This window comes from Tribolium castaneum, chromosome 4, assembly GCF_031307605.1.
Source record: "Tribolium castaneum strain GA2 chromosome 4, icTriCast1.1, whole genome shotgun sequence".
Lineage (NCBI taxonomy): Eukaryota > Metazoa > Arthropoda > Insecta > Coleoptera > Tenebrionidae > Tribolium > Tribolium castaneum.
This window is the reverse complement of record NC_087397.1, coordinates 5,594,523-5,616,137: the sequence shown is the minus strand read 5'-3', so window position 1 is coordinate 5,616,137 and position 21,615 is coordinate 5,594,523. Positions and strand designations below refer to the sequence as shown.

At 39.1% G+C, this 21,615-nt stretch overlaps 1 protein-coding gene across 1 annotated transcript; it reads left to right on the top strand.

The window, feature by feature from the left end:
- The first annotated feature begins 1,351 nt into the window (after nt 1–1,351).
- On the top strand, nt 1,352–21,605 carry LOC661669 (microtubule-associated protein futsch). The gene is made up of 5 exons (XM_008202875.3): nt 1,352–1,626; nt 9,588–9,686; nt 11,122–11,294; nt 11,347–19,876; nt 19,922–21,605. The coding sequence occupies exons 1-5, from the start codon at nt 1,482–1,484 to the stop codon at nt 20,089–20,091; spliced, it is 9,117 nt and encodes a 3,038-aa protein (XP_008201097.2). The 5' UTR covers nt 1,352–1,481; the 3' UTR covers nt 20,092–21,605.
- The last annotated feature ends 10 nt before the right edge of the window (nt 21,606–21,615 follow it).

Genomic DNA, 21,615 nt, shown 5'->3' with positions numbered 1-21,615 from the left:
TCTTCATGCATGTTTTAGTAACTTTCTGTGACATGTGGGGCGAGCCGCTCTCGAAAATCCCCTTTTAAAAATTTAATAGACTTGCTAGAATATGCCTCAAAAGCGAATTGAAAAATAAAAGGCCACAGCAAACTAATAATGTTGGCAAATAAAATAAAACCTTTTTTATTATCCGACGTTATTTCCTTTTCAAAGCAAACTTGCAATCAGCTGTATATTGAAAATCCTTCATCCTTTTTCTCATCAGATTGCCACTTTTTAATTACAGCATCGTTTATGAATTCGGTTTAGCGTCTGTAACAATTTAAATTGGACTAATAACAGACTTTTAGTATTCACTAGTTAACATGAGAAACTCATTATCACCACACTACTAACTGTACAATTTTGTTTCATTGTAATAGAATATGTAGTTTAAATTATTTCATGCACGAGTAATGAGTCAACTACTGTTGCAAATTACTTAAATTAATTTATTATAACTTTACTAATTAATGGAGCAATTTAAGCCAGGTTGTTAGCAAGAACAATTTTTTAATGGCTCAAAGGGAGCATTGAGTTTTGTAAACTCTAAAACGTCTTTGATGTTTAAATCTTTACAGTAGGGTAACCAGGCAAGGTTTTCAGTTAGTTTTAAATTGCTGCATTCCTGCTGGACCTTGCCAAACCTTTGCTTCCTGCGATTAAAGGACTAAACAAATATGAGTGTCCTGCTGAATGTGGGTTGTCTTCTCAAAAAACTTGAAAATTTCCTGCTGAGCTTTAGACGCTTTTGTGAGCGGTCGTTTACTCGGTGTGCTAAATTAATTTATTATAGTTGACTAATTAATGGAGCAATTTAAGTCAGGTTGTTTGTAAGACCCATTTTTAATGGCTCACAGGGGGATTACGTTTTGTAAAGTCTAAAACGTCTTTGATGTTTAAATCATTGTTGGGTAGTCGGGAAAGTTTTTTATTTAGTTTTAAACTGGTCCCGTCCAAAATAAATCCGAGACCAGTCAATTATGCTGTCAAAACTGGAGCTTTTAAGTCCTCCGATTAAAGGACTATACAAATTTGAGTATTTGTGATAAACTTATCAGTTGGTGGAGCTTTCGCATTCAAGGACTAGGTCCATATGTGTCGATTAGGTCCTTGCAGGAGCTCGAAAATTTCCTGCTGAGGTTTAGGTGCTTTGGCGAGAGGTCGTTTATTCGGTGCGCTTTTCGGGTCCTACGTGCCTAAATTAGGGCAGTTGAGCTTTGGGTCCCCTCCTGTGAAAGCTTCGTCTGTCCCACATCGCACCCCGAGTCAGCTGAGTGGGGGTGTTGTCTGGCAGGGGGGGTGGGAGGCTTTCCTGCTACTGCATAGCGCACAGCCGGCCGGCATTCGCGAGTCGTCTATCCTCCGGTGCGTTCCGGAGCACAGTGTGACCTGACCCTAAGAGGTCGATTTACTATTACACAAACTATTGGGGCTGTGAGGAGTACAGGGTTAGACGGATGGAGGCTGTGAATGGGGTGTCCGAGGGGGACAAAGGGGGGCCGCCGCCCCCGAGCCCCCTCACCGGGTGTTACCTCCTCATCGTCATCGGGGAGCCGCACTGCAACGAACACAAGGACATCATCCTCCAGAGGGTGGCCAAAGGTGAGCGGCTTTGCAGGAATCGACTCACCCTCTGAACCGTCCAGCACCCAATTATTCACTACAGTTTTTGAATTTTTAACACGTCTCGCATTAAGTTTACAATGAAACTGTAAATGTGTGGGTCAAACGAGCGTATACTTTGAAATAAACCGTAATTAATCAAGAATTTTTTTACCTCCCTCGGTGGCTGAAATTCCTGTCATTGGCAACAATCCTTAATTAGAATTTTTTCAATAGTAGCGTTCGATTTTTACCCTAGGACATGCGCAAGTGATCCTTTCTGTCAAAAGGATTTTGTAATGTCATGTTGCGCAAGGCATTCACACAAAATTAATTTTCGAAAAAATGAATCAAGCCCAGAATCATGGGATAATTTTAGAATGCACGTGCATGTGCACATGTCACACTTTTATTTAACTCCCATTAAAAAATTGAAAAATTTTGGCGTGTACACATAAATGCAGTTTGCACAAAGCGATCGTAAATCGTATCTTATCTTGAGCAAGCAAATTGTATCAAGGTAAAAATGCTGCGAGAAAAATTCAATCGATTTTATAAGTGAGGGTTTTAATTTACGACCACAATGATGATTCAAGCGGACACGCAAGTAGGCGAAACAGTCCAAAAACCGTGATTTTACGGGAAAATCGATATATTTCAACGTATTCAAAATGCGCCTTTGTGTTTCATTGAGCTCTTTAGTGTGAATTGAATATGAATATATTATGGCCATTTCAGCGAATTTCTTTGACGTTGGGGCTGAAAATTTCAACTCGCATCTATGCCATTATGCAAAAAGTTTTATCTCTCGTCTCGGGAGCCTTACTCACTTGTATTTTTTCCGACTTTTGTAAACAAACAGCGCTGGAAGTGTGCCAAAATATTAAACAAACCTTGAGTAAAAATTTTTCCCGGTTTAGTCACACCGAAATAATTTTCTATTAATGTCACCGTTTTTACGAGGATGCTAGAACATGAGTTCTCCACCTGGAGACGAGTTTGAACTCCACCAAGATTAAATTTAAACGCTAGATTATGTCTAGTGTCTGAGACACGTAATTCTATTATGTTTATAAATCTGGCAGGAATATAGATTATCTTGGAAGAACACGAGATGAGATTTAGTACGCACTGTGACTAGCTTTAATAACGAAATTTCTTGTACTTTATCCAGCAAATACGTACTAAAGGAATGCCGTATATCATAAAGGGGATGAACGCGCTCTTGAGAAAATTTATGTCTTATTTTAGACGCCAAGATTTATTAAAATTTAATGCAAGCCAATATTTATCTTTTTTAAAATTAAAGCGTTGAACAATATTTACGCTTAGGCTTGAAATTAATTTAAATGGGAAGTGAGCCGTCTCAAATGTTCGGAATTTGCTCCTAATAAACTTGCACACTGCAAAGATAAGAACCTATTACCTAGTGATTGAAGTTAGTGCTACGTGCTCTTCGTAATCCTCGGAGAATTCAGGCAGAAATGCACCCAGAATATTAATTTCAATCGCGCATTCAAGATGTTTCGCTTATTTTCAGATGGGCGCTGACAAGCAATTTCCATCACCAGTGATTTTATTGTGCATATAAATAGAAAATCGGATTGTGCAATTTCTAGGTTTCATTTAATTGTGAGATATCGATCAGTGTCCAGTTTGATTGAAAATAAATATTTTGGCAAGGTTCAAATTCGCTGGCACTTGTCGTTTATCACGAAATCGGATCAGGCCTCAGTCCCCTTGTTCAAGGGTGGTGAAACATTTCCTTCTCATTGGTCTCATTCCTCTAAGTATGTAATCTCACCGTTCTTTGTGAATTGGCAACGAGCTCGTTCCGAATGTCATTACATTCCGCGCTTGCAATTTGTTATCCCGAATGGCCGTTAGAGGGGAAATATTAAGACACGTTCAAACCCTTCTAAATTTCACCCTTTACAAGCCTATCCAGATTTGGTCGCAAAAACCCAGGTTTAATTAAAATAGACACATTCAGTGCATATGTGTCGGGATTTCCCCGAGCGGAAAACGCCATTCAGCATAATTGAACGTTTAAACTTTTTCAGAGGTTTCGTATTCAAGTTTTCCAGCCGCGAGCCTTTTTCATTTTGTTTACGGCGGAAAGTTTGCCTTATGCATAATTGTGTAATCGGCGGCGGTTCTTCGAGGTAATGCTGTTCAAATATCGGCGATAAAACCGATGTGTAAACAAGTGCACAAGGGATGATAGCACCCCAACACTCGAAATGTCTCTATTTTGCCCTAGACGCCTAATCAGACGCATTTTTGGGGGTCACTAGCCGAACGATAAAGCAATTCTGCTAATGGGGCCCATTTTTTACCAATTTATTGCTATTGGGGGTTTGTCAGCGATCGATATGCGCTTCATTTATCGGAGTAAAAGTATTGTTGCCCTTTGTGTGCTTTAACAACAATTCTACAAATGATGTGTTTGCCGACTATTGATTATTATATTATTATAACAGTTTCAATAACAATCTATTTGGAGTTGAATAATTATTTTCTGGGCCCACAGCAACACGGAATAATAAATTTTGTCCTAGGATCAGTAGTGTAAAATATGGGTTGGGCATTAGCCACTCTATTTAACAGTCGATAACTTTAATGCAAATGGTGTTCCAATATTGGCAAAATTGTCGCATGATAAATGATCCAATTGTTAGTTTAATTCTATTTTATTATCACGTTTGCAAATTTTGAATCGATCAGTAGGTCGTGTTAATAATTTAAATTTTGTAATAGCTTTAACCCAGCCGATATTTTTTGCCTAAAAGTCTCTAAAGGTTATTTATTGCTTGTAAAATTGATATAATCAGCCGTGTGGAAAATCTAAACGGCAATTGCTGCTGATACGTTCATACATGAATAATTTTTGGCTGAAAGCGTTGCTGATACAAGTGATATATTACAAGCAATGGCCAAGAACGTAATGACGGTTTTACGACACACCGTGTCATAAAAATCCAAAATGCTTACAAACGATATAATTATTCTTTTTTCATCGTGGAAGGGTTAAGCCGCGATCGATGTCCACGCGTCATTAAGACAAGCCGTAACCTGGAAAGCCCCTCCTGCGATAATTCAATTTGAGCCCCACGTCTGTGATTTCCTCACATTCCCGGCAATTCCCAAATCCCCTCTATTATACAGCTAAGAAAAACTTTGGTCTGTTCCGGACGGATAAGGCCTCCTTGGCCAAATCCCATAAACCAGCTGCTTTTTCCCAAAAAAATCGTATTCGAAAAGTTGTGCGCACCATTCTGTGACCTGGTGCGCGTCGACGAGGGTCACATCGACGGCGCAAGACTTTCTCGATCAATAGAACGCAATTCAGCCCGAATTTGCAATTTTGCTCGACGGTTGCCGGGCTGAAATTACACGATTTTTTCCAAGACGACTTAACTAATTGGCTGAAAACGCGACTAATGGCACTGGCAAAATGAGCCGTCAAGGAAAATCGGAAAATTCTCGCTGGATTTGGGAGGAGATGCGTGAAATGGAAAACGGATAACTTGACGGGAAAATTGGGTGCATAGAGGTGGTCGGAATTTCACGGCCGATAGGCTTGTTATTTATATTGGAAACGACACTCGCACCCAACCAAAAATACAAAATTACAAGTAACTCTTATCCAGCTCTAGACATAATCCGTACTTTTCCCATAAAATCCATTATGCAGAATCTGATAAACTGGAGTAATTCCAACTTATCGTGAAACTATGCTAATAGGCATAACTGTATTACAAAGTTTCCAGCTTTTACCAATTCGCGATTTCGCCTAAACTTGACCGTTTGCGAATGAGAACATCTCAAACGTTTAACATAACACAATACTAAAAATCTGTTTACAAAATCTGAAGCACTCCTTGGTATTTAAATGCGTCTGGAGCTGCTCCTCCCATCCATTGTTGGGTTCACTCACTGTAAAACAGCTCTTAATATAAATCCGCGAGTCCATTAATTAGCGCTTCTTATTTCACCTTTTTCTAATGGCTCCAGACCTTTCAACTGCTTCCCAAAAGAAGCCATTACCGCTGTTTTAGTGGAGCTAAAAAGGCGTCCATTTCGGATCAATAAAACGGGAAAATAAACCACAAACTGTCTTTAAATTAAGTTTGTACACGTATGCAGGAAGTTTTATTAGAAGGGTATAAATCAGGAGTGAAATAAATTCGTAATAATCGCAACACTTCTTTCTCCAGTTAGTCCGGCGAAAGCAAATAAATTATTCGCCGAAAGGGTAAATATTTCACTGTTTCACTCGCGGATGAGATAACTCTATATTCTGGGATGTGCACATGTTGTGAATTAGCCAAAGAGACAATGAATCTTTTATTACCCTTTTTGTTTAATTTGCATGTGAAATTCACAAAGCCGGCCCTTGATTAATTGTTAAAATCGAATTTACTGCATCGCACATTTGATCGTTTTACAATACAACCAAACAGTGTTAATCAAGGCCAGGCGAAGCCTTAACAGTGACTAAGGACCAGACGAGGATCCGGTGTCAAATTTACCTCCGTAATCTCCGAAACCTCTGAAAAGAGGGTTGTATAATGTAAGGTCATAACGTAATGAATTTACCAGGACATGAGTATCTGATTTGGCACGATATCTTCGGGACTGTCATCTGCAGGACATAATTCGAGGATTTACTGCCGATCTGCAGTTGTAATGTTGGAACGTCATCATTACAAGAGAATGTTATTGTCGGGTTTTAACGTAAAAACGCGAAAACTTTTATTAAACTGGCACCGAATGTAAATAAATTTGAGGAACAGTCCAAACAATTTGATTATTGAGCAAATATTGCCGTTTAGTTTCAACGCTTTGCTAACTTAATTAGCCTAACTAGACATATTTTACAATTACGGATCCTCTAGTTAAACATTCATAACATCGCGTCTGTTATTTGTAACGCACGACTTCCCCTTATTGTGTTTACGTGAAGAAGGGTTGAAAATATTCGCAACTGGTTTCGAGCTGTCAACAACGTATGGTTTGCCTTCAGAAAGAGAAAAACCCGCACTCATTAGTGTCCACGTGCCTGGTGCGATAACACGTGGAGTAAATTAAATTAAGACACTAGTTCAGTTTGAATTTTGGTAAAGTTCGGTCCCTAATCAAGGGTATTATTGACCACCGTGGTTTGAATGCGGTTCAATTAAGACAGTATATTTTATAATTAACTTGGTTTCCACCCTTTGGAGTAAACATACCTCCATGTCTAAACACGACTTGTCTTCCAGAAGATATAAATAAGAAGTTATTTCCAGCAGCACGGGTGTCAACCTAGCCTAACATTTCCAACGTTGGGTTCAAGTTAAATTTATCCTTCAAGGTTTCGGTTTCGAAAAATGATTTTTTGCCGTTAGAAACATCCATTAGTGTTTGCTCGGCTGCTTCCGCTAATTACCAATCAAGCTAATGAAAACTATCAGAAACGGTAAAAATGGTTCAATACAGGTGCTTCGACCACGTTCCTTGCACCTAAATCACGCGCCTTAGTCGATGAAATTAAGACACCTGGGGGTTCGAAATGTGTTTGCTTTCATAAGACAGGCGGTAAATATGGCCATGAAGCTGAAACAAGCCGTATCTCTCCAATCAGTTGGCTTGCTTGTGGGTAATTTTTGGAAAATTATCTCGAAGCTTGCAGACTTGTGATTTATTAGTCTCTCTTTCGGTTGAGTTGGAGTCCGATCCTGGACTCGACCATTATTTCTTTGACATTTCAAAAAGATCAATACGTATTGTAGCTTGCGGTAAAGGCAAACTTTTATTAAAATCATGAATACTGCATGAACCAAATGCCGATAATAAAGATCCACCCTAAGTAATCAAAAAATAATTTGAATAGTTATTACTTAAAAGCAAAAGCGTATATGATTCATCTCGAGACTTTGGGAACAAAAATAATCGCTTTTAATTAAATCAAAGCATCAAAGTTTTGCTCTTCATCTGATTTTTATTCTTCAACTCCAACTTTGCCCCTAATTGTTTCTTTCACTAAATATCTGATCAGTGGTTAGAAAAGTTTTAGCTTTTCCGGTCGGCTGATCTATGAATTTAATGATACACGGTGTCTGTTCATTCCTGCGGGATAATAATTAATGTTGAAGCAGCTGATCTGCGGTGTGATACGTGGTCGTAGGTTGCGAAGTTAGTTTTCCGGGCCTAACCCCCGGAATTGGGTGTATGCACAACTCGCTTCAAAGCAAATTACCGGAAATTGTACGGTCGCAGGAAATGTTTAAGAAGTTTTTCTATTTTTGTCCGTTCCGACTAGATAGATTTTTTATGAGCTGTCTAGACCGCTGAAATTGAATTCATTGTTCTAATTATAAAGCAGACCAAAACGAAAAAAAAACTATTTTCAAGAGTCGGGGAGTATTAAATTAATCTGGAAATTGGTGCTCTTTATTACAAAACCCTAATTTCGCCGAAGGTATTACTTTTCGTGCCTTACATTTTTAATGAGTTCGAGGGGATTTACCCTCTTGCAAGGAATCTCACAGTGATTATAAATTTCGCAATTTGGTGCGGAAAAGCGGATTTTACTCAATGGCACTAGTTTAAAGGTCACATTCAAATTATGTGATTTGTTACGTTTTTACAGTTTCAAGTGGGCAATTTACCTGAAACGCAAAATCCAATGCTTAATGGCCACTCCGCCGGCGAAAACCCTTGTAATAATATTCAATTAAAATCTTGTAAACTTTAACTAATTTGGTTGCGCTGGTAATCATGTACTTAATTAGTACTTGCCCCCAGGGCAATGAGATTCGGTGCGAGCAGTTTATCAGTGCAAAAATTCGCCAAGCGATCGATACTGTTTAATTCTATATTGGCCGAAAATAATCCAAAACGCCTCACACAATTTGTGAACTTCTCCTCTAGACGCGCCATATATTTTCCAATAAAGCGGAAAGTTTGAAATATTTTCTTTTGGAAGTGTGCGTCGGTTTTTCTTCATCCATTGTAATGTGGCGATAAAATCTCAATTATTCTCCCAGGAAAATCTCTGGATTTTCATCAACAAGAGAAAATATTTTTTACTTGGTGGTGAAATCGATCGCTGCATTAATAAAGCCTTGTAAATAAGGTCGAGAATATCAATTCCTTTTATTGACAGCGGCAATGTGAAAAATATCCAGAATTGAAATTTATCGAAATTGTGCGTGTTTTGTGCACATCGTGATGAATATTTGATGGCGATGTGTAATCGAGTTAATAAATTACAGCTCGCGTTCGCTGGGCTTAAATGTTTCATGACTTTTTTCAATTGGAAACGAAGCTCCAGAGAAAAATGTTGCAGGTGAATACATTTAAATCGCTTGATTCCGACTTTTCCGCCAACTTTACCACTCACTCAGCGAATTGCCGACTAAAGAGATTTGCTAATTCTAGCGATAACAGAAGAGCCCATTTGCATATTAGTTGAGCATTAATGTAGCTTACATGAAAGCACACACTTGATATGAATAGTTAAGTGTAACCCGATTTTGGGCGTAAAACTTGGCAATTTTTGCCTGATGGTAATAAATGGGGACATTTGATTGGTCGAATCGGAAAATATCCCCAATCTCCATCAATCTTAGTGTTTTGATCTAACTCTTCCCTTCATGTGAGCGCATTTCCTTTCAAATGTTAAAGTTCAAGGAATAAGGCCAGCACACAAAAAGCTTCCTTTTAAACAGAAAGGATCTTTACAAAATTGTGTTTGTCTGTCACATGCACTTACTTCCTTTCAAGATTCCTGATATTTAAATTTTCCATTAGCTTGGCTCGAATTTAATTAGAGCCGAAACCGCATTTACACAATGGGGACGATTTAGTTATCTTGGAAAATTATTTATGTAATTAGATGTTGGTTTAAGGGCGACTTTTACGATCATTCCGCCGAATTCCATAATTTAACCGAATTATTTTTCCTGTTCCAGGATTACTGTCTTGGGACGTAAACGACTGCCTCGTCGATCTAGAAAAGGAGTTAGCTATAATAACCGAACAAGCTCTCGAAGGAGAGGAAGCCAGATATGGTAAGCAACAAGCACTTTTCTAGATTACGGCATAAATACTCGTAAAACTGCTTCAATGTTTCAATCATACATTTTTTGACACTTATGCGGACCTTTCCTTCAAGTTATTTACGGTCGTAAAGAGCGGATTTCGAATTTATCGCGCGGAGAGGAAGATAACGCAATTTTGCTCGTTTTGTCTTGAAAATCCTAATGTTTTGGAAGAGGGAAATGAGAGTCGTTATTAACAGACCCTAATTAGACCATTTTGGATTAAAAAAGGCAACATTTTAATGCCAGGCTATTTGAAACGGAATGAAATGAATAAATGAGAGGGTTGATTGAAAGGGGACAATTTTTTTTCCGTCCCTAATTTGGCATTGAGAAGTTTCCAGATTCATGATTAAGTAATAACTCGGCGTTCGAATTTAGCAAATATTTCTGCTTTCTTTATTAATATTTGACTTGGCTGTTCGCCTAGAATCCGAAACTTTTGTTTTTCTTCCTTTTGTTGGCGCTTTAAAGGATCAAATATTACCGAGGGAAAGTCAACACAGTACATACAAAGCGACTCAACTGCCTGAAACATCTCCTTTTTGTGTTTGTGACAAATGGACCGTGTGTTTACCTTTGTTGGAATAAAGCTCAAAAAATCAAAACCAACTCATCGATTTACCTCATTTAGCCGTAATTACCTTGAAACTGTCACGTTATGAAGCGTCAGCAGCAATTTGTATTGTACTCGTTTCTTCAAGTGGCTCTCTCTTATCTTTTACGGCTTTTCTTGTTTCGGAGTGCCGAAACCTGCCATTGTAGCATTTCAGAGTAATCTAGCAGGAAGGTGATAAGAACTCGGCATTGTTAGCCCTTTCAGGCCTATATCAAATACAATTTCTTCATACATCTATTGTCACAAGTGATTGAGAAAAATTGCTCGAGAGAGTATCGATCCACACATAAAATCTGCTTTGTGATATTCCGACATAAAGCTATTAGCAGTTATGTTTTTATCGTGGCATAAAACAAAACGGCAAATGGGCCTGTGTTAATTGTGTTAAGCTCTGCCAACACACAAATATCGATGATTTATTGGCGTAGTTTTCGGATTTTCGAGCATTGTAAAGGGCTTTTATTCCCCAAGTTGTTATCGCGCGAAAATGGCTTTCTTAAGGGGAGAAATATGAAAAAAGTTTGCCGCGATAGCTAGGGCAAACTTAGTTGCACCATAATGCACCTAATTCAACAAGACAAAAAAAAATAAAAGGTGTAATAACAAATAATTCCGTTTGAGCGCGTTTTCCATCTCCCATGGTCGTTTCATTTTTGCGGTGTTCGGCCCGGAAAGGTCACCAGAACGAAAAATGGGTTTCCCAATTGAATGAGAGAAAAATGCTTTTCCTTGAAATATATTCGGGTTGTCCTCCTGAGGGTTATTGATTCTTAAACTTGTTTCCAGGCGAGCGCCTCATCCAGTTTGCATCCGAAAATTTGGTGACGGAAATTCTGATTCACCCGGTGGTGAGCACATTGGCGCAATGCGTGAGGAACTTGCTAAGTAGTTTCACACGACATCGCCACATTATTCACGCCGGATATACGTTTGCAAATAACGGTTCTTGGGTATTGCAGGTATTGCTGGTACACCTGTTGAAAAAATGCTCGAATAACTTGGCGTTTTTAGGACGGTACGTTTTCCTTGGCCGACTTTTCCGAGGCTTTTCAGGAGATCGAAGTGCTGCGAGTGATACGTGCCTATGAGAACGGCATTTCTCTCGACATCCACTGTGCCCCAGAAGGTGATTGGACTCGGTTGCCTAAAGATCCGTTTACGAAAGGGTGCAAAGTTCGTGTGAACCCTAATGACGTCCTTACGACGGGATCGCCATCCATCAGCAGCTTTATTAATTATTTAGAACCGTTCCTTGTTCCTGCTGAGATAGAGAGCGTTTTGGAAAGTTCGGATGTCGTTGGGAATATTCGGTTTTCGCGTCCTACGCTCTATGTTTTTCCTGGGGGACAGGGCGATGCTGCTTTGTTCGGAATCAACGGCTTCAACATGCTCCTAGATGGAGGCTTCTCGAGGAAGGCCTGTTTTTGGGATTTCGTCAGACATCTGGATAGATTAGATGCTGTGTTACTCACGAGACTGAACAATAGTAACGTAAATGGTATTAGTGCTGTTTTAAAAAGGAAAAAACAAAACGCCGTTTATCCACAAATCGGACATTTCTTTTGCAACATACAGGAAAGAAAAGCCATCCTTAGTCCAGACGGGGACAAAGACAAAGATCCCCTTTTAATAAATTTATTGGACGAAGGTCAAGATATTGTATCTAACCTGAGGCACTTAAGCCTCACTCCTCAGGTTTGCTATCGTGATTCCGAGCCCATCAATTTATACCATAAAGTAGGTCACGGTACTTTAGATATGTACGTTTTAAGTCCTGCCAAAGACTCCAAAGAAGTCAGAGAGTTCCTACAGAAATGGAACAATAATGACCAAAAATTATTTGCCAATCCAAAAGTAAACAAAGATTTTGTCTTTCCTCTTCAAAATCTCGTCTCGATTTGCGCCCTTCTAGTCTGGCAACCAGCTAATCCAGAAGACACAATCACCAGAATCCTATTCCCCGGCAGTAGCCCACAAAACAAAATCTTCGAAGGTCTAGACCGCCTCAAGAGCTTAGAATTTATTAAACATCCAGTGTGTTCAGAAAAATCCCTCGCTCCAACATCCATCATCAAGACCAAACAATCCATGATTGAAAGAATCATCCAATCGGAAAAACCCGAAAAGAAAATACCAGTCGATAACAAGAAACCCCCAAAACCAGACAACATCGACTCCGAACTGAAAAACGGAGAAATAAACGGAGTAGCACCCGAAAAAGGCCAACCCGTCAAAAAGTCAGACTCCACAGAGAGCGACAAAAGTATCACGAAAACAAAAAAAATCATCGAAAATGGAGACAAGCCCAAGCCCAAACCCAAAACCGAACTCAAACCCAAAGCTCGGAGCGAATCGCAACAAAGAAAAATCAAAAACGTGGAGAAGAAACCATCACCAACAACTCCCAAAAAGCAAGTCAACGGAGAACCCAAACCTAAACCCAAAGCTTCCCCCACTGCCACTCCCGCGAAAAGCGCCAAAGACGAAAATAACCGGAAAGTGGTAGAATCCAAAATTAAATCAGCACCGAAACGAGAACCGCCGCCAAAACCACCCGTCGAGAAAAAAGAACCCAAAACTGAACGCAAACCGATCTCCAGACGGCCAAAGGACATCTCCAAATTATCGGCAAGTCCGCAGAAAAAAGTTAACGGTGTGCAAAAACCTGACAGTATATCAAGGAAAGGCAAACTGGACAAGGAAGGAACCACAGACTCCAGTACTGTTAGTACTCCGTCCGCGGATCAGGACAGCATTCTCAAAAAAGACATATCAAAGCTGACCACAGACGAACTCCAGAATCTCAAAGCACAAGAACTAGCCGACTTGCAAGAAGAACAAGAAGCGGTGAAGGAAATTGAAGCAGTGTTTCGGAAAAGCGAGCTGCAGGAAGAAAAATCGTCAGATTTTCGCAAAGTCAAAGATATATCTCTTGATGATAAGTTAGAAAGTGAGGAGTATTTGATAATTGAAAAGACTGAAATTGTACCGGAAGTAGCCGACGCAAACAAGGAGGAAGAAACTCAGAAAATTGCCCGTGACAGTGAAGAATCGGAGAAGCAGAGGAGTGGTGAAAAGGACGTCGAGATCGAGGAGAAACGAACTGAGATTCAGGACGAAGTCCAAAAAATCATCACGTCTGCTAGTGATATCGTCAAGGCGAAGGAAGAAACTATTGAGGCTTCGAAAGAAGCGTCTGTTACTAGTCCCGAGGATAAAATTGACGTTTCCACTGATAAGAAAGACAATGATAATGAAAATAAAGAAGTTGCTCAAGAATCGCAACCTGACGAGAAAGGCTCAGCTAATATCGAGTCCGGGGCGACTACAACCGCACCCACGTTACCCGAAGATGAAAGAATGCCACTCGATGAAATTAAGGAAGATAACGGCGATCAGATAATTGAAGAAAAGCACGTAAAAGAAGATACTAAGGAAAAAGATGTTCCTGAGATAAAACTACCGCCGAAAACGCTCGATTCGGCCCCAAAATTGCCACCAGTTGTTGGAATTCGATTGGACAAACAGTCTCACATTCGAGATATTGTTAAAACACCAGACGAAGTCGCTGATTTACCTGTCCATGAAGAAGTTGAGTTTGATCATTTTGATGAGTACGGAGCGGATGGTAAACAAGACAGTGATGAAGGGAAGAAAGAAGAAAAGGACGGTAAACCTGACTCCGAAAAGAAAGTTGAAGATGACAAAAAGACAAACGAGGCTGTAGATAAAGAAAAGACTGACGTAGATAATAAAAAAGAAGCCGAAACTAAAGATGATAAAGCAAATGTGATATCGGAAGACTTAAATAAGAAGGAATTATCGAAATCTCCGGACGAAGAAAAGGATACGGATGAACATGAATTGGAGCAGAAGAAAGAGGAAGAAAAAGAAAAGGTACCACCACCTGTTGTCACAGAAGTGAAGAAAGACGAAAAAATTAAAAAAGAAGAAAAACCTGTTGAAAATAAAAAACAGCTTGATAAACGAAAAGATGAGACAAAACCCGAAGAAAAGGATGAATTACAGAAACTTCCTGAAGTCCCCAAACACGACGTTGTTGTTGATAAACCCAGTGAGAAGGAAAAATTAAAAGAAGACGTAACAACAATTCACAAAATTGACGAAAAACTTCAACAACTCAAAAGTGACGCTGTCGAAACTGTTGAGACAGAAGTTAAGAAAACAGAAGAAAAAATTGTTCAACCCGCAAAAGAAGAAGTCCAAACTGTCAAAGAAGACGTAAAAATGATTGAAAAACTTGATGAGAAACTCCAAAAACTCAAAGACGAAGTGGAAGAACAACACATTAAGGCAGTTAGTGAAGTTATCACCCATACAGTCGAGGAGCCACAACACGCAGAGCCCGTGATTATAACAACTGATTCCTTGCCAGAATCGCCAATGACTGAGGATCATAAAATACTTGAGGACAAGTTGGCTTTAGGCCAAAAATCGCCCAAAGAGCGAGAAGAAGACGTTGCAAAAATAGTTGCCAGCGTTGCAGAAGTTTTAAAATCCGATGCGCCCTTAGAGGAGTTTGAGGGAAAAATTCCCTTCACTATACCCTACAAGACTTACACTACAGAATTACGAGAAACTCACATAACGACTGTTGAATCTCCCGTCACCGATGAAGCCAAAACAATAAAATCCGAACCGATTTGTCCAAAAACTAGCAGTAGTTATTTCATTGAAGAGGAAAGAAAAATTGCTCCAATTCATGAAGAACAAGAAATTCAGGAAACCAAAGTTAGTAAAATGATTAAAGATTCGAACGAATTAATGGAGGCTACCTCGAAAATCATTTCCGATATTAAACAAGCCCAACCAAAAGATGAAGAAATTAAAGAAGAGCAGGACGCTGATGCTGGCACCGTTCATAGAATGTTGGTAACAGCTTCCAGTGAAGATGGAGGTGAAGAAATTGAAATTTGTCCGCCTGGCACTATTACGTTTTCGAGAAGTTCGGAAAGTTCAGGTCGTTCTTCGCCCGACGTTCAGTCGCAAAAACAGTCGCAAAAATCGTCGATTGCTGATACTTTTTCGGACGGAACGGTTATCATAAAATCAGTGCAAGACGCGAATAAACTTATCAAAGATGAGATTAAAGATATTAAAGACTTTCAGTCTGTGATCGATAAGCCTGATAATGGCAGTGATAGTAAAGACGTAGTAGTAGATAAAACCAAAGATGAACCAATAACGGAAAAGAAAGAAACAAAATTAGACGAAAAAGTTGAACAGACCGTAACAAAAAGTGAGACCGATGTTTTAGAAAGCACAAAACAAGCACATGAATCCATTGAAACTAAACCAAAGGAAGTACCTGAAGAAAAAGCAACAGAAAAGAATGAAATACTCGATATTAAAGAAAATGCTACTCAAGAAATTCTTGGGAAAGACGATATTAAAAATGATATTACTAAAATCGAAGACTCCAAAATAAAACCGAATGATGAAAAAGACAAATTGGAGGAAAGTGCGAAAATTTTAAAAGAAGAAATTAAAGAAGTGGCGGAAGAAATTAAACACGAGGCAGACAAGGCATACGATACTGCTGCAGAAAAAATCAAAACTGTTAAGGAAGACGTTGAATCTAAAGTAGAAAATGTAGTAAAGGAAGTGGAAGAGACAAAATCATTTCTTGGGGGAATTATTGGTGATATTGGCAAAAGTCTAGTAAATGATGCAACCAAAGTTATTGATACCATCCATAAAGAAATAGACGATGTTAAAGACAGTACTAAAACAAAAGTCGAAGAAATGAAAGAAGATTTAACAACGAAAAAAGACGCAGTTGAACACGTGGTCAAAGACATTAAAGAAACAACAGCAAAAGAGACTGTTGGTGTTTTAGAAACTGCGAAAGACGAAGCTAAAGTTGTAGAAGAAAAACTTGTCGAAAAGAAGAAAGAGTTACTCGAGGCTGCAAAAGATCTTGAAGATGCAATCGTTCAAAACGCTGGGGATGTGGTAGAAAAGAGTAAAACAGAAATTAAAGAAACCAAAGAATCAGTTGAAGGGAAAATCCAGGACGTGAAAGAAACTTTAATCGAGCAAAAAGCAACCGCTATTGGTGTAATTAGTGATGTGGAAGCGAAAATTTCAAAAGACGTAGAAGCCAAAGTTTCTGAAGCAAAGAAAGAACTTGAAGACGTGAAAGATAAAGTGAGTGCTGAGATTAAAGAAGTTAGTAAACAAGCTGAACAAAAAACTGAATCTGTGAAACAAGAAATAGAAGAAGCTAAAACCGAAACGAAAGAACTGATTGATGAAAGTAAAAAAGTTTTAGAAGAAACTAAAGATAAAATTGCTGCAAAGGCAGAGTCACAGATTAAGGACCTTGAAACCAAAGTCGAATCAGTACTGAATGATCTTGAAACGAAACAAGATGAAATTAAAGAAAATCTTGCAGAAACGAAGAAGGAGGTTGAGGAAACATTTGCAGAGAAAAAGGACACAGTGATGGGAAAATTGGAGCAACTTGATAAAGATATTACTAAAGTAGGAACTGATTTGAAAGATACTGTCTGTACCGTGAGTGAAGCTCCCTTCGCTGCTGCGTCGGACAAAAAGGAAGAAAATAAATATGATTTATACAACGGTCTTGAAAGTGTTGAAAAAATGGTCGTTGACGTGTTGACAGCTGACCGAGAGAAACCATCAACAGACGACAAACAAGGCGAAAGTATAGCACACAAAATCGAGAGCGAAATTGAGTCAATTGTTGAAAAAGGAGTTTCAGAAGTAAAGGAGTTTGTTGAAGAAACGAAAGAAGCTGTAACATCGATTTTCAAGCACGATTCCGAAGAAAAAGAGGAAGTTTTAGAGAAGGCAGCTGGTGACATTGAAAGGAAATACGAAGTGGTTGCAGATATGGCAAAATCGGTAATTTTTGAAAAGTGTGATAAAACTCCCGAAGAAGAGCATCAAAAGCAAGAAGAATTTTTGGAAAAAGCTGCTAAAAATATCGAGGATGAATTCAAAACTGTTAGTGATATGTCACAATCCATCGTGTTTGAAAAATACAAGCCTTTGAATGAGGAAGAAAGGGAGGAAAAGATCTTGGAAAAGGCAGCGAAAGGGATTGAAGAGGATTACAACGCTGTGACAGATATGGCGCAGTCCATTGTGTTTGAAAAGTACCAACCACTGACTGAAGAAGCAAGAGAAGAGAAGGTGTTGGAGAAAGTAGCCCATGATATAGAAGACAATTTCAGTAAAGTATCGCAAATGTCCCAATCGGTTGTTTTTGAAAAATGCGAACCTTCTTCAAAAGATGAGAAAGAGTCGAAGTCGGATAAACAAGATGATAAGAAAGCTAGTGAAGAAACGACAAAATTATCCGGGAAAGTTTCCCCCGCATTATCCAAAGAGAGTTCAGGAAAGTCAACGCCCGATGTTAAACATAGCGAATTAATGAAAGCCGATCAAGAGTCAAAGTCGGATAAGACAGAAGGCGAAAAAATCGTGCAGCAAGAAAACCAACTTTCCGGGAAAGCTTCCCCTGCACTGTCGTCAGATTTAGCCAAAGAGAGTTCAGGAAAGTCAACTCCTGATATCAAAGATAGCCAACCAATGAAAACCGATCAAGAGAAACAAGTTTCCGGAAAAGCTTCCCCTGCACTTTCATCAGACTTAGCCAAAGAAAGTTCGGGAAAGTCGACTCCAGATATTAAAGACAGCGAACTTATGAAAGTCGACCACGACTCATTATTATCGGGAAAATCATCTCCAGGTTTGTCTGGAAAATCGTCACCGGTGTTGTCGGGAGGACTTTCGCCTGGAAGAGCCGAAAGCAAGGACTCTTTATTGTCAGGAAAATCAACACCTGAACAGATGAAACCGGTTGATAAAGAATTATCGGGGAAATCATCACCGGCTTTGACAACAGATGGAAAAGATAAGCTTGAGAAGACCACAATCTCAACGGCAGGATCTGGAAAGTCGTCTCCTGAAACAAAAATTGAAGAAAAGGCAAAAGAGCCAGAATTGAAAGATGTTGAAAAGAAAATTAAGGAGGAAAAAACTGATTTGAAGATTGCCGAAGAAGCGAAAAGCTCAAACATTCCAGAGAAAAAGACTGAAACTGAAAAAGATCAAAAGCTTGAACCCGAACTCAAGACAACTTTGGGAGTGCAAGAAACTGAAAAGAAGGCATCTGTGTCAGATATTCAGATAACTTTGAAGGCTTCTGAAGAAAGTTCATCTGAGAAAATTTCCGACGTGTCTAAAACAGACAGTCCTGAAGACCCTAAACAACCAGACGACAAAACAGAGAATAAAGATGTCGACAGTATTGATTCAGGAATTGGGACCGATGTTGATGGTAAATCAAAGAAAACAGAAGAAGTCCCTAAACCCATTGAACCAAAAACCACAGAAAGTCCCTCAAAAACAACAAAAGAAGAAAGTATAGCTGGACCTTCGACAACTTCTCTCACTCCGGCCAAAACCTCCACAGAAGAATTGCATCTTAGCGGCAAGTCGACGCCCGATATAGCCGAAGTCGAACGAATGAAAGAAATACAAGAAACTCTGAAACACGAAAAACATATCCCTGGTAGCTCTACTCCACCCACAGTGCCTGTTAGTCCCAATGTAAAAGAAATATCACCCCAGCCGGAAGCAACCAAAACTCCAATTAAATCTTCAATAACCCAAATTAAAGACAGCGAACTTAGAAGCTGTACCCCTGGAAGCGACGATTTCGAAATCGGCGCTTCCACTTACAGCGACATTTCTTCAGGTCAGGTCTCGCGAGCCCCAAATTTGCTAGAAAGCGAGCGAATTGAAAGCGACGAAGACGACGATGTCCCAGGCTCGCCCATGAGCGTCACTTCCCAAGTGGCCCACTCAAGGTCTTCATCTAGGTACGACTTTGAAGACGAGAGAATAGGGACTAAACTGGACCCCATGAACACCTCCTTCTACGGCGCTCTCCCAGATGAGAACGAACCAGAGTTAGAATTTGAAAAGGCAATGGTGGAACACCGCCAGACGCGTGGCGAGGATTTGGTCGGCGAGGATTCTTCGAGTTATTTATACGAAATAACCAAAGCGAAATTTTCGAGCACTCCTGAACCACAAACCCAAACCCAACTGGACCAGATTAACAAAAATGGAGCTAGCGATGTGATGACCGCAAGTTTTATGGGGGATTTACCGAGCGAAAGCAAGAAAGACGCGTTTGATTCCTGGGGGAAGCCCCTAGGGCTGCCTAGCCCAGCACCGCCGAACGACAACAGGGGAACCCCCAAGAAAGAGCGCAAATTGCCGCTGAACGTGTCGGCGAAAAATAAACTCAACGATGATAAAAAACGGTCAGAGTCGCCGTCTAAATACCGAAATAAGAAATTTAATCCTGTTTATGTTGATTTGACTTATGTGCCGCATCATGGAAATGCTTATTATTCCTATGTTGACTTTTTCAAGCGTGTGAGAGCGAGGTATTATGTGTTTTCGGGGATCGAGCCCAGTAGAGAGGTTTATAACGCGCTTTTGGAAGCTAAGCAAACTTGGGAGGATAAGGAATTAGGTGAGTGGTTAATTGTAACTTTTTTGGTTCATTTTTAGTTTTTAGAAGTAACGATCATCCCGACTTATGATACGGATATTCTGGGGTACTGGGTGGCCGAAAACGAGGAACTCTTGACTAAGTACAAGATAGATCTTTCACCTTCGGCTAGCCGCTGCACGATAAACTTACAAGACCACGAAACATCCTGCTCTGCTTATCGTTTGGAGTTCTAAACCACCAACATTCGATCATTCAAATCCAAATTCAAGTCCAGCAATAAGTAGAATGATTTCACAACGAATGAGATTTCGAAGAGAAGGAAAGGCCAAAATTTTATCCTCAAAAGTAAACGTCCATATATTGTAATTCGCCAAGATATTATACCTTACATCTTCCTTGTTATTACCTCTGATTAAAAAAGGAAATTATCTAATTGTTAATATAAACACAGTCTTCAACACTTCATCTAGAACTAGACTAGCTTTTTTGAGCAATTTCCAAATTTTAGACTGGAACAAAAACAAATTTAGGATTTTACATAATTGACCGAAAATTTCAATGTTGTTCAAGGTGCACGAGTATGCACCAATTTTTTGACGTTCTGGTTTTTCGGAAAAGAGACGTCAATTTGTGTGTATAACAAAATTTAAATTATAGAGTAGATAATTTTAAAATATTTTGTCAGCTATCAACATCAATAGCTCTAGAATGCGAGAAATAATTAAATAGTTTGCATTAACTCGAGCCATAGACAATCTCACATCGGCGGCGTTCATATTTTAATAGAAAACTCCAACAATTCAGTTACGGTTAATGCTTCGGCTATGTAATTATTTCTTTGGCTTTATATGTATTAAACTATATATCTGATGTGATACCCATAGACTTTTCGTTAGGTTTTCGATTATAGAGATTTAACGACGGTGGAGAGAATCGAGGCCGTTTGTGCATTTTTATACACATGCTTTGTTCGATTGTTTGCCAAAGATAGGTAGTTCACGCCGTAGATTTGATTTGTATTTTTGCGCAACCAGTTTTTTCCTTTGTGGCCTACTGGAGCTTAACGAGTAAGGTGTGAGTGGAATGACTAGTGCTTACACCATTTTTTGAGTTCAGTTTAGTGTCTCACAATTTTATTCTCATACATAGTGACAAACCTCCCTACGTTTTGTTTGGACTAGATAGCGATATTATGGTAGATGGGGCCATTTTATCTCGATACCTGAGCTGAACTCAAAAAACTGTTCAACGTGTTCTACAAATTTCGGTATTTTGAGCTTGTACTTAGTACACAATAAAGATTTATTGTTAACTATATATGTAAGATGGTGCTAAATGAAGTATGCCTTTGGAGGATTTTGATAATTTTGAGCGACATCTGGTGTGTGATAATAACAGAATGAGAGACATTTGATTGAGTTTATATATTTCTGTATTGAACCAAACTCACTTTATTTGGACACAATTCGTCTTTGTTTGCTTTTTATTTATGGACGCACATTACTGTCGTTTGGTTGGTACCGAAATATATGCTTTACAAAAGGACGTCACTTTATACTTACGTTAAATGAAAATATTGTAATTTTATGTGCAAGTTTCACTTTAAATTATCTATATATTTAAAACATAATATAGCTTCTAGTCAAGAAAATCTGATCCTTTAGCTTAAAATGTTATAAAGTTAATAATATATTCAAACGCATTAATGTATGGGATATGTATGAGATTAAAAAAATTAAACCTACAAGTGTCTCAAT

Bases quoted from the DNA above. Each gene is read 5' to 3' on its own strand.
- LOC661669 (XM_008202875.3), top strand. From the start codon at position 1,482: ATGGAGGCTGTGAATGGGGTGTCCGAGGGGGACAAAGGGGGGCCGCCG. The intron at 9,687-11,121 runs GTAAGCAACAAG...ACTTGTTTCCAG, and splicing joins AGGAGAGGAAGCCAGATATG to GCGAGCGCCTCATCCAGTTT. The intron at 19,877-19,921 runs GTGAGTGGTTAA...TTTAGTTTTTAG, and splicing joins TTGGGAGGATAAGGAATTAG to AAGTAACGATCATCCCGACT.